This window comes from Oncorhynchus mykiss, chromosome 4 (assembly GCF_057628025.1).
Source record: "Oncorhynchus mykiss isolate SJ-2025 chromosome 4, ASM5762802v1, whole genome shotgun sequence".
In the NCBI taxonomy this organism is placed as follows: domain Eukaryota; kingdom Metazoa; phylum Chordata; class Actinopteri; order Salmoniformes; family Salmonidae; genus Oncorhynchus; species Oncorhynchus mykiss.
This window is the reverse complement of record NC_143025.1, coordinates 40,725,795-40,739,789: the sequence shown is the minus strand read 5'-3', so window position 1 is coordinate 40,739,789 and position 13,995 is coordinate 40,725,795. Positions and strand designations below refer to the sequence as shown.

General features: G+C 39.0%; 1 protein-coding gene and 1 long non-coding RNA gene across 2 annotated transcripts; both read left to right on the top strand.

Moving 5' to 3' along the window:
* Positions 1–2,204: 2,204 nt before the first annotated feature.
* Positions 2,205–4,938, top strand: LOC110521808 (forkhead box protein D3-B-like). The gene has a single exon (XM_021599685.3). The coding sequence runs from the start codon at positions 3,649–3,651 to the stop codon at positions 4,747–4,749; it is 1,101 nt and encodes a 366-aa protein (XP_021455360.1). The 5' UTR covers positions 2,205–3,648; the 3' UTR covers positions 4,750–4,938.
* A 5,804-nt stretch (positions 4,939–10,742) lies between these two features.
* LOC149984012 (uncharacterized) lies at positions 10,743–13,047 on the top strand. The gene is made up of 3 exons (XR_016495261.1): positions 10,743–10,959; positions 11,276–11,356; positions 11,631–13,047. It is a non-coding gene; the product is annotated as an uncharacterized LOC149984012 (long non-coding RNA).
* The last annotated feature ends 948 nt before the right edge of the window (positions 13,048–13,995 follow it).

Here is a 13,995-nt window from a genome sequence, read left to right as displayed (position 1 = left end):
GAAATATTTTGAAACGAGTCGTTGGGCCAAACCAACATGTTCACGTCAGATTGATATATAAAACCCATCTTGATTAGATTGGTTACAGTAATCTCAACCTTGGATAAAATAAATCTAAAAATACAGTCTGAAACGCTGAAACGAAACGTGGTCAACGCCAAACAGACTCATAAGCATCAGGCTAATACCAGGAGCCATAGCCCTTAATCTGCGGCAGCTCCAGCTCCACATTTTCCTGGAAGGGAAGGGTTTAAACAGAGGAGAGAGCATCCTTTGATTCTGTAGCCACCACTAAAGCGATTATGCACAGTTCACCAAGAACGCGCCGAGTCTTCTGATTATTTTTCCTCTGCAGACAATAACACATTATTCGATGTTTAGGATGTTTTAATTGTGTATGATAGTAGTAGTAATAATAGTGAAAATAATGGAGCATTATGGCGTATACAAGTACAGTGCGGGAATATATGGCTGTGCGTAATTAAATATGTAGCCGTGCGTAACTATTACGCGCCGTTCTTGCTTCAAGTGCAGCCTTCTACACCCCTTCCCGTTTCCATTCTAGGAATGTATTTTTCTTCAGAGCACACATTCTCTCGCTCTCTCCCTCTCTCTCTGCCACACCTTTCAATTTCAACCTTATCTTTTTTATTTAAGCAATTTAATTAGGCAGAAATTCTATACGGTTTTGCCGTATAGGGTGGCATTTGTTTCTGACCTTGCTTGGTAATCACATTGCAACGCAGCGACGCGTCGACTGTATACGGTCTGTCAACTGCTATCTGCTATCGCTGCTGCGTCCTCTAATGGTTCATAGTGAGAGAGTTAGCTTATTATTCTAAAAAGGTTTTGTCGGGCTAAGCCGTGCATGTGCTTTAAATGTAGGCTACATTTTATTATTGAACTGCGAAGGAATAAAAGCGGATTTATGAGGCTTCGAAAGATCACAGCAAGGAGGGGTTTGAACCCCTTTTTGGTGTAATATCGTAATAACCCATTTACGCTGCCCGTCTTTCACAACATGCTGCACGTCGGATTTTTTTTAAATGAGCCTTTTAGGATAGCCTAGACCGGTCTCTAAATGTTTCTAAGATGCCCAAATCTAGTCAATAATGCACAAATAAAAAGAAAAGTATCCCACCCCCCCCCCCCCCCAAAAAAAAAAAAAAAAAAAAAAAACAATATGATATAAACATAAAAACTACCTTGTGAAAAGGAAAACAAACATGTTACGCAAATAGTTGTGTGGTGTCATTGGTAGCTAGATAGGCTATGGAAAGGAGTTGGTGTGCTGTGATTTCATCTGCTAAGTAGCCCAGTATTGATAGACTACACATCACACAGGTCACCGGATGCTTGCAAGAGCAAAATATTAGCCGAATGCATGTCTAATCGGAGGGCCTTGTCCCTTTTCACTATGACACAATTATTAACGATACGATTGAATTAATACGACTTTTATTCAACAAAAGGAGCAGCCGCGTCATAGGTGCAGCACTAGGCACGAGCCCCACGTGCCAGGGAGAATGCCAGGGAGAGAAGACCGAGGTCGCGGCAGCGAGGCGCCTGTTTTCAGATTAAATATCATCCAAACCCTCGATAACAAAATACAGGCTCGGGAATGAGGAATCTAATGATGCCAGAAATTATGTAGCCTAATATTAGATCCTCAAATTGTAGAATAGGTTTCCTTTATGCCTTGGTAAAGGTCTATTTTCGATTTACGTATAGCCTATGAGAGCATATTGTTTGAAATAAAATAATTTGGACGGTTTCTCGATAACAATGTAAAATATAGCCTATAAATATAATGGTTATAATATTGTAATAATATTGCAAAATTATAACATTCAAATAATAATTAGGTATATTATTATTAACAATAGGCCAAATTGAGTATTAATAATAGTTTCATTTTAAGACCTAAATAAAGATGATGTTGTCTACATAATAGTGTTTTATACGCAAATAATCAAATTATTAGGGCTATGTGCTGTCTGAGGGAGTTGCAACGCCAATTGCTGTTTAGCTTTTCAATGGAGGCCAGACGAGGGGCTTTGAACTGAGCGAAATAGACCTTGTCATGGTTAACTGCTACTCCGTTCCCATCGTAAAGTAATTTACACATTTTTGTTAGTTCTAATGGAGGGGTGGTAAGAATAATTGATTCTGTTGTCAATTAAATATATTTTCATTAAGGCAGGAGGTGGGTTTCAGACCGAATCAATAGGACTTTATATTGCTTGTGCACATAGAACATGTAAGATAGGAAGATTCTCCTTTTCAATTTATTCTAAACAAACCATGCAACGGCAGACCTAATAAATGAGCAATGGACCATTCCTCTTTTGAAAAGATAAACAGTGCTTTTTGTCCGACCATCATCAGGCTGTTTGCACGCTATTATCAGAACGTGGATGGAAATAATACATACTTCTCCTGATCAGCCCCATCCGCTCGCTACAATGACATAGGGCAACATTTTCTCATAAGACGCAGGAAACTTCTCTATTGGTTTCTACCTTCTTTCATGAGAACAGCCCACATTTTTGGCGCATCTTCATGGTTGTGAATGAAACTTCTGCGTTCACCCGGTCCCGTATTTCCTACTTATTCAAATGACAACACTTACAATGATTAGGTCTTAACACCTCTGGCAAAATAGGCTAACAATTCTTTATTTATTATTTTCCATTGTTGTTGCCTAATACCCTTCTCACCTTTGACAAATCCACTGAATTAATCGACTGAATATTTGCCATACATTATCTGGTTATATTTGCAAAATCCAGCGTGAAAGTGAAACTTGATATTTTTCGTAGGCCTATACTAGTTTTTCTTATAGACAGTAAAATAAGTATGTATTTTACCAAATTAGTCTTATGCCTAAAGTAATAATTATGCGTAAAGTAATGTGAGTACTGAGCAAGCAAACATTATAGACTAGCCTATAGCCTATTTCCCAATTAAATAACATTATTATATTCAATGCATACACAACAATAACTAGAAGAGATTCAATTAACTTAGCTGTCGACGTTTTCATTCAGCAGCTTTCAACACAAGCAATTTGTTTTAAGCAATGTTAAGATTTGGATTTAGCGCAGCCCCGAGTTAATGCGCATCAGATTTTCCAATCACGCAGGCCAATTGTATTTTTTTCTTCCCCCAGCTACGGTTAAATTGTCTATGACGGACGAACACAGCCAGAAAGTGGAAAGCAGCATTACTGTTGTCCCTTTGTTGACAAATCCATGAAACAACTTCAGTTTGCATGGCTTAGCAGGGGGACGTGTGACGTCACCCAATCACGTGGCAGGACTGATAGTATATCTTAAACTGAAAAAGTAATCTTTCAGACAGTCCTTAACATTGGCTTTAAAAGCACTTGTCATCTAAACTTCGCACTCAAAAATCACTCTTACTATGAAATAGCGGTTGAAGGACATCGTGGCGTGAAGCGCACCCACACCAAACCCTAAAGAAGAAGACTAGTAGACTGGATAAATATTTTCAGACGTTTAAGTTTCTCTGGCAGGCCTGTCCGACCTGCATTTAGAATCCGGCGACATCTGATCTAACCACTACGTGCCGCGTGCGCACCCACGCACCTAGATCCCTGGTTGTTTCTCGGTAAAGTAAGTTGTGATGACCCTGTCTGGTGGCAACAGTGCCAACGACATGTCCGGTCAGACAGTGCTCACTGCCGAGGATGTGGATATCGACGTGGTCGGCGAATGCGATGATGGAATGGAGCGGGACAGCGACTGCGACAGCCAGGGGGGCATGCACGACCGCTCGGAGGAGGTGGAGGAGATAGAAGTGAAGGAGAGGTCCGGGAGTCCCTGCGAGAGCGCCGGGGAGGGAGAGACCAAAGCAGACGGCGCGGAAAGCGCGTCGGGTTCCATAAGCAGCAAGCCAAAAAACAGCCTGGTGAAGCCACCCTACTCCTACATCGCGCTCATCACCATGTCTATACTCCAGAGCCCGCAGAAGAAACTCACACTCAGCGGGATCTGCGAGTTTATCAGTAGCCGGTTCCCGTATTACCGGGAGAAGTTTCCAGCCTGGCAGAACTCCATCCGCCACAACCTGTCGCTGAACGACTGTTTCGTGAAAATCCCCCGGGAGCCGGGCAACCCTGGCAAAGGCAACTACTGGACCCTGGACCCACAATCGGAAGATATGTTTGACAACGGCAGCTTCCTCCGGAGGAGGAAACGTTTCAAGAGGCACCAGCCAGATATTCTCAGGGACCAGACAGCCCTCATGATGCAAAGTTTTGGGGCTTACAGTATTGGGAATCCTTACGGACGTCACTATGGAATTCACCCAGCCTACACCCATCCAGCGGGGATGTACCCTTACATGCACCCGGTAGGTCCCATGCTCCCCCCGACTGTCCCTCTTTTGTCCTCCGCTGAGCTGAACAGAAAAGCCTTCAACTCCCAGCTCAGCCCCAGCCTTCAGATGCAGCTTAACAGCCTTAGCACAGCGTCTATGATCAAGTCCGAGCCCTCCAGCAGACCGTCTTTCAGTATAGAAAACATCATCGGGGTATCCACGTCCTCGAGTGCACAGACTTTCATGCGGCCTCCGGTGACTGTTCAGTCTGCGTTGTTGAGCGCACATGGCCTAACCAGGACAACGGCAGCTATTGCACCAATTCTTAGCATGCCATCTAATATCATGTCGGGACAGTTTTTACCCTCAGTAACGTCAGCAGTGTCCAAATGGCCTTCTCAATAAAATACTTACATTTTTCTAGAGACTTGGAGGGACTGTATACAGCACGATATAAGCAGCACTGGACTCTGACGTCCGCCAATCTGTAGCCATGTAAAAACAACAAAAAGAGAGAAAAGGAATGCTTTTTGTACAGGTAATATTTGTACATATTTGTAAAAAAATAAAGAATTTGACTTGTTTGACCTTTTACCTATTTTCTCTTTGGTGTTTGAACTGTACAACAGTTGTAGTTATACGAGTGTTCCTGATATTATTTTATATTTTCTTTTGTATGGGAGCTCACTGTTAGTTCAAAATGATCAACTATTTTGCTTTGATTTTTCATACAAGATACAACATGTTCTTATTCTAAGTCTGGACAAATAGTCTGTTTATAAATTCAAATATATGTATTCTATGTAGCTCTATTGTGTTGTAAAATGGATTCATTTGTTAATAAATCCACCAAAAAATAAGCATTAACAGTATTCATTTTCTTTATGTAGTTTTTGAATTATCTGATATAGATCTGCTGTGTGATAATTACTATTGAAACGTCTCTAATTGAAACCATTTTAATAGTTGGAAATAATCTGAAAGTAGACTTGGATATGACAAACTACCAGTATGGATTTGTAAGCAAATAGCCCAGATAAAAATGTAAACATATTTAACAATTAAAACAGATTGCAAACCGGTGCATTTAATCTAAGGCCAATAATTAAGGTAGGCCTCTATCCTTTCAATATTTCTACTGCCATGCTTATGATAATTAGGTGAGAGGGTCGTGACGTGTTTAGTACCGCGAGCAAGTAATAAATTAGTAACTTAAAACACAGGTAATTTCCTAAAGTTAAAATGTAATATCGATATAAAATATGCCTATTGATATTACAAATGAGGACATATTTCATTTAATATCCCTTCATTATCAATATCAATTTACAGTTAGGCCTAAATTCAACTGTCTTTAAAAGTAGTTTGTGGCTTGTTATTATGATATCGTCTTAGAATTTCGCATGACAATAACTATATCATTATAGCCTATTTGTGCTAGTGCCTTATGATGGCTTATTTACAGATGTGAAAACAATTAAATATATTTGAACAGGAATAGAATATAGGCCTAAACACAAATCAGAAATTAGGCTACTCTGATGTCTTGAAATTATAAGGCCACAGAACGCTCGATTCAACATTCTGCCTCCTTGGGCGGGAGGTAGCCTAGTAGTTAGAGCGTTGGGCTAGTAACGGAAATGTTGCAAGATCGAATCCCCGAGCTAGGGTAAAAAACTCACTATTTCTAGGCCGTCATTGAAAATAAGAATTTCTTCTTAAAACTGACTTCCCTAGTTATATAAAGGTAAAACTTGAAACAAACATAGAAGCATTAGAGCCGGTATGCAAATGATTTTGATGTCTCAAAATAGTAAAATACTATATTATCAAATAAGTTGTTTCTAATGTTTTCACTGACATTATTAACTTGAAAATGAAACTGGATTTCATAATGAGAAAGCTTATGCAGTGCAGATGTCGAGACATTAAGGTGTCCTATTACAAGAAAAACTAAGAAGATATAAACATGTTTGCATGTCGCTACTATAAAAGTAACACTTAGTTTCACAGTTGTGTCTGGCTAATCAGTTTTACACAAACAGCAAATGGTGGATGGTGTGTGTGGCCGGTGCAGTGCACAAGGGTTGGGGGGGGGGGGGGGGGGGTATTTTTTAACGGATACTCATGTGAACAGAGAAAGGGCTATCTACTTGAATTCCCTTTCAGTCTGAAGAAGCTGCTGAGGCAGTGCTTCTCAATGACACTGGATAACGGGGCGCCCATTCCACGACTGACTTCTTATTCATTCAGATGAGACTGCATTGTTATGCGCATTGCTCCGATTTGATATCACATACCACCGATGATTTACAGGACGTAGCGATGCAGAGGCTTCTCTTAGAAGACGTATATCTAATATGATGCCATATAAGCCCAGGTCTACTGGCTTTCGAGGAAAAATACTGTAGTAAAATGTAGACCTTGGGACTTCGTTGTGAGGGGAGATTTGTAAGGCCTACAATCACTTCGATAGGCGATTGTTGATGGTATATTAGGCTGTAATGTCTAATTGAAATTTGTGCATTAATAAACGAACTCTTATCAACCGACGGTTATTCATTAAAACGTTTATTTTTAATTGGCAAGCTGGTTATTTTCCAAAAAACTCTAACTGACGCAATGTGGGTATGTGTATCATAATTATTACCATGTTCTCTATTATGTCTTAAGTAAGAGTAATACATTTTAATTAAGCAGGCAGTATAACAATTCATCTCTAGCTAAACAAAAACATCAGCAATTGAGAACACTTAAGCCTACATAGGTCTACAGTCTATATTGTCATGCAATACCGGTAGGCTTTAGTTTGATAAGAATATGGCTTTTATTCGATGTAACACACAAATAACACACACATGACCGCGTAACAGCAATGACTTGTGAACATCGCTAGGTGGCGTTTATTGACACCTGTATTCTTGTGCAAAGCAATTTAAACACAGAGAAACACAAGGCAAGTCCTAAATATCTGCCCTGGGGCATTATATGGGTGACTTTCATCAGGGGCTACTGTTCTGTTAGAATAAGTAGGTTCCTATACTGGAGGGATTTGGTAGATCTTATTTATCTTGGAATAGGGACACTGTGACATTGTTTGGATTCAACGGGATTTAATAGTGTGTCTATTTTAGGGGCAGCTGGTGGGAAATAGTTGACTCTTTAACAAGTGCAAGGTTATAATAGATCCCATGCTTTTAATATACCTGACGTCAAGTAGTAACCTTCGATGGGTATTGCAACCGTGGACCACCAGAGCTCCTTAAGCAGACTGACAGGGGCTGCCAACTCGTTTTGACAATCACAATCCTCAAAATAATTGGCTGCATAATGTAAGCTTAAATACCAGGACAAAGTTAATATACTTTTTTATTCTTGTTGCAGTCTCAGGTTGCTTTGATGAATTGTTGAGCACAATATGTAAGTATTTTCATATTGTGCACAATGAAATAATTGTCTTTCCCATAATATATTATTAGAAAAACAAATCGGAGCCGATATGAAAAATAAGCTACTATAATAAAACTATTTTGACTTGAATTAAGACGAAAAAACAAGCATAACCTATTTATGGACAACAATAACGATAATATGTATAGATATTATTTATATGAATAAACTTCAAATTGGTATTTAAACATTCATATTTATTACAGGTCTCGATCAAATACGTTTTTGGATGGAAATGACGCCTGGTTTAGCCATTTTGAAGGTTTTAAGGTTTTGCCGTATAGATAGGGTATATAGTAAGCTACTATATGTCAAATATGATGAATAGGCTAATATTCATACTGACATAGCCACGTCTTGTCCAACGAAACGGCTTACAACACGGGAAGAATGATCACCTGCGCACAAATGTTTGGACGCGTTTCCGTTTTCGGGTGGCCTAAAAATCCTATAGAGCTCTGTTGAAAGTTGCTGCGCTTAGTAGATTGCGCGGGGCTCACAATCACACACGACGTTGACCTTTGCAGCTGCACCTGCTCTCGCGCCCTGCACAGGTGGGGTGTATGGATAGCGAGGACAAGCGGTTCCCACAACCCTTTAACACACTCTCAATACTGACAGCACAGTCAGCATGGAACACCACAGAGATTCTCTCGTATACTTGACATAAATTACATAAAAAGAGTCTTGCATTAATACAGTAGGCCTATATAAAATCTAAATCGGGCTGTAAATGAAAGCTTAGCTGAGTATACAGTATATAGCAAGGCATTTTGAGTGAAGATTGAGTAATACTAATAGCAATATTACAGTATAGCCTCACCTATTATTTACGTTTATTTACAGTTGTGTCTGTGTATAAATGTGTTCTAAATGTTTGTATTTGACATGTACTAGGCCTACAACAGAGAAAACAAGGAACACATTTCCCCATATAGTTGCACATAAAAGGGCCTTATACTGGCCTATGTCATCTGGTTGACACAAATTGATTCACCATATGAAATAAATTCTCTAATATGGAACTCGGACCTCTAATATTGCAAATGACAGATTCCCATGATGATCACTCTGTTTTGTACTGCCTACTTTATTAGCTATAAAAGGTGTTTCAGTTGGGAATGTAGGCTACGATTTGTGTAGCCTATTTTTATACAAGGAAGAATACTTTATTGATCCATTTTCCAGGTGACACATAGCTAATATTCCAGGTGACATTCCCAAAATAATATCTGTTTTGTAGGCCTATTTCCCACTGTTTCTTAAAAATGAGAATACTTTATTGATCCATTTCCAAGGTGTTTCAGTTTATCCAAAGTGCAATTTACTGGGAATGTGTATGTGTGTGTGGGTGTGTGTGTAATGAAATCTACAAATACATTTCAATAATTTCCTACGATCTATGGCAAATGGTCAATAATTATATTAACTGTGCAAACAAAACAAAATGGTTGCATATTTTTATTATTACATTATTATTATTAATAATATGGTCGCATACCTGGTTGTTGCATTTAGCTACCACTGCCATTGTGCCATTACAATGTTGTTATTGCCATAATACTGTGTTGTAGCAACAACAAGTGTCACCTATTGGATAGAGTTACTTCATTACTTAATTGATCCCTTCATCCCCTAAGGGCAAACAGACAAGCATCCACTAGAGTCCAGTAGCAGCACCTTCAGTCATTGGCCACCCTGATGATGGTGATGATGATAAGAGTACCCCAGCTTAAGCTGTTTCTGTTCCTTGGTCTCCTGCTCCACATCCATTCCCCACTCTATTGGATTGGTAGAAAACATAGGTATAGTAAAAAACATATACACTCATGTGGCATTGGCAAGCAAAGAACAAGGCTGCATTGCTTCATCTCTTTCTCCACAACCATTGCCTACTCTATTCTATACATTCAAAACATGGGTAAAGGAATAACCCACGACTGGGTCTGCATTTGAAATGGCACCCTATTCACTATATAGTGCATTAGGGAATATGGTGCCAGTTCAGACACAGTGCATGGTCAGGCAAGACCTGGAAAGCCTTCAATATAGAATTATAGCAGGGGTGACAAGCCAGGCCAGATCATAGACAGTAAATGTAGATACAGCAGTTACTGAATATTTAAAAGGCACAGAGATTAAGCAATAAATGACAAAGTAAAGCTGGCACACCAGGGTATTAATAACTAATGGCCATCAATGAGTTATAGGCTTCTCATTGTAATGAAAGTCATTGCAAATCAGCAGTTGTCCGAGGTTATTATTATTTATAAATAATTGATGCGTGAACCACAAAGAAGTGATGTGTTTTATCCAATACCTTCTTACCCCTCAGAATGGAAACAGAGACATGGTTGTAATGTAGATGTCACTGGATTGAAAGGTCATACAGGATGTGCCTCTGGCAGAAAGTAACTGGACTGAAGGTGACAACAAGCACCTTGGTGACACAGTATAATCTGCTACAGTATTTTGATATTCATAAATGACCTCATATTGTTGTCACATATTGTTGTGATTAGTCTATAGCCTCTCTCCTTTATGTCAATCCTCCAGAGAATCATGGCTTTCATAGCACTCATCACAGACGTTTCAGGTTAATCATTTGTATGAAAATAAGTCAGTCTAATGTTCAGACTAGGCATTCGTTTATCATTTAGACCAACACCTGGAAACGGTTGCTAAGCGTTCAAACTCATGTGTGCCTACCACTGCCATTTTAAAAGGACATTTGTGGAAAACTGGTTCCATAAATCTCCAAATCACAAATGAACAAACAAAATGGATACATCCTTTACTATCTCTGCTTTTTCACCTCTTACCTGTGCATATTTGACACATGATGTGAACATGTCGGTTTATGCCACTTTTGATGGGGATCGAATATTCTATATATCGACCTCATTCAGCATCATCCATCTCTAATCCAAAAGGCACAGAGAGGAAGAGAGGTACGTCATCACCCAGCGCCTGCTATGACGCGTTCATGGGGTGTAAACAACAATCCTGCAGGAATCTGCAACATGCACCGAAAATTAAAGCATTTCGTTGCCGATAATAAAGCTATTTTATGCTCGCGGGCATGGAGAACTGGAGTCTTGTATCCCTTTGTGTTTTGCTCGGTTTTACGGCGAGATGGGCTGTAATCCTTGAACTCGTATTCAGGTAGGAAGTGGACTAGCTAGCTTTATTTGTGCTAATGCTGCACCTGCAGTGCTCACTGACAGCTCTCAGTTTCAAACATAGCTAGCTAGCTAGCGTGGCAATGTGAACGTATCAAATTGCTGATTTTTGAGTGGTGAAAGGCAGCCGGTATTTTGGTGCAATTATTATGGCCATTAGACGAACAAAAATATGAGAGTCATCTTGCTGACACTCTTCAGCAGCATGACTGTGCTCTCTTCCTCTGCATATTATTGCTGTAGCTAGCTAGTAGATATTATCATTTAGCAGCATATTCACACATTTATCTTGTTTCCAGGGGCTGGCAAACCACCTATGTAAGGGGCGAAACTCAACGGCACTGGCAAGAAGTGACATATAATCTGCCTGTTTATGAATGGTAGGCTGGTCTAGATGCACCTGTCCAATAGCCTATGCTATTGTCTTGCATTTGTATGGGTTTTTAGCTAAGGAACTCAACTTTTTCTTTATCCATCCAGGTACTTCAACAACTTGAAATGCTGGGGTTTAGACTGACCCCCCCCCCCCCCCCCCCCCTCCCTCCTAACAGCCTAACATAGCCTACTCTGTGCTCATGTCTAAGTCTGTTTGTACACACACACACACAAGTTATTTCTAACACTATGTCACCATGTGTATGTGCTTCCCTGCAGAGCCAAGCGGATAAACCCAGAGTGGGTGGAACTGCACACGTCTCAAGGTTATGAAAGCTTAGCCCATAAGATGTTTACGAGAACCACAGCTAAGACTACTGAAGGACAGGTATCAAACAGTTGTTAAACCGTTGCACATCATCTACGATACATTTTAGAAGATACATTTTACATACAAGTTCTATAGGTGATTATTTGTTTACTGGGTTATCCACGAAATGAGTCCCTTTTGGGTAGTGTAACTTGGTGGGGGGGAAAAAAACGTATTTCACCAAATTATTACATTCTGTCACATGTTCAATTGAATTAAAAAAACATGTTTTCCCATATCAAGAGGTTACATTTTGTTTTAGTATGTGCCAAATAAAGTAACAGGTTAACTGCAACAAGGTTGACGATTTATCTTAAAATCAGCCATAAGGAGGAGCAATTGAATGCAAGCTTCACAACAACAAAAAATGCAATTGTTAAGACATTTCTAGCCTGTCTATCTATTGGTAACAGGGTTGATGTGTTATGCTCGACCCACTCAGTTTTCCACCACAAAATACCAGAAAATGGCCAGAAAGAGTAGAAACAGCCCACCTGCTTTTACACTATGATTAGACTGTTAGATGTTCAATGTTGTTGTTTTTTTATATATATATTTAAAGGGGAATAGTTTCATCATATTAAAAGGAGAGCTTAGTTGACATAACAGGGTTGACCTTAAAATGGGGGACAGGTGTTTTATTTCACCTTAAAATGAGTCACTAATCACATTAAATAAATAATAGTCTTCAGAAATGACTTATCAAAGCAATAAAATAACTATGGCTTTACAATGATGGTGAAAACTTAGGGGATATTTTGTGGTTAAGTGGGTTAAAATCATGTCAAAATGCTGAATTTGGGCATTTAAGCAAATCTTACTCTTCATTTAATACAGTGAGCTCCAAAAGTATTGGGACAGTGACACATGTTCTGTTATTTTGGCTCTGTACTCCAGCACTTTGGATTTGAAATGATACAATGACTGAGGTTAAAGTGCAGACTGTCAGCTTTCATTTGAGGGTATTTTCATCCATCTCGGGGAAACCCGTTTATAAATTACAGCACTTTTTGTTCATAGTCCCCCCATTTTAGGGGACCAAAAGTATTGGGACAAATTCACTTATGTGTATTAAAGTAGTCAAAAGCTTAGTATTTGGTGTCATGTTGCTAGCACGCAATAATTACATCAAGATTGTTACTCTACAAACTTGTTGGATGCATTTTCTGTTTGTTTTGGTTGTGTTTCAGGTTATTTTGTGCCCAATAGAAATGAATGGTAAATAATGTATTGTGTCATTTTGGAGTCACTTTTATTGTAAATAAGAATAGAATGTGTTTCTAAACACTTCTACACAAAAAATATATATATATATGATTTTTGACCTTTTAGTCAGTTAAGAACAAATTCTTATTTTCAATGGCAGCCTAGGAACAGTGGGTTAACTGCCTTGTTCAGGGGCATTAATATGGATGCTACCATGATTATGCACAAATATGATATTTGTGAGTGCAACTTTCTCACTCGTCATTATTAACGATTCATTCTGGACTATCCGTAATCATGGTAGCGTCCACATGTATGTACTGTAGAAGTGTTTAGAAATTATTTACCATTCATTCATTTCTATTGGGCACAAAATACTCTGAAACACAACCAAAACAAACAGCAAATGCATCCAACAAGTTTGTAGAGTCACAAGCTTGATATAATCATTACGTGCTAGGAATATGGGACCAAATACTAAACATTTGACTACTTTAATTCACATGTAAGTGAATTTGTCCCTATACTTTGGTCCTCTAAAATGGGTGGATTATGTACGAAAGGGATGTCATTTTTAAACGTTTCACCCGTTATGGATGAAAATACCCTCAAATTAAAGCTGAAAGTCTGTACTTTAACCTCATAGTCATTGTATCATTTCAAATCCAAAGTTCTGGAGCACAGAGACAAAACCAACCGAAAATGTGTCACTGTCCCAATACAGTTGGAGCAGACTGTATATCAAGCTTTTAAAATACAGAATTGGTGCATTATTTCTACCAAAAAATATCAATGGAACGCAAAAGGGACTCATTTCATGGCTCGATATGAAGAATTTGCTTTCTTTCTGCACATTCCTATCCTGTTTGAGAATATATATATATACTGATTGTACTGTATGACATTCATTTATCACAAGAGGAAGCAATGTCTTACATCAGATAGCATTACGACTCCCTCGGCATTAACTGTCGGTTGAGGGACGAGCGTCAAAGAGTTGTTGGAAGACGCCACCTGTCGGAAGACAATGAATAGGATGATTCACTTATTATTCATTTTTTGGGGACT

What these genes read in the sequence shown, in the direction of transcription:
- LOC110521808 (XM_021599685.3), top strand. Translation starts at nt 3,649, where the DNA reads ATGACCCTGTCTGGTGGCAACAGTGCCAACGACATGTCCGGTCAGACA.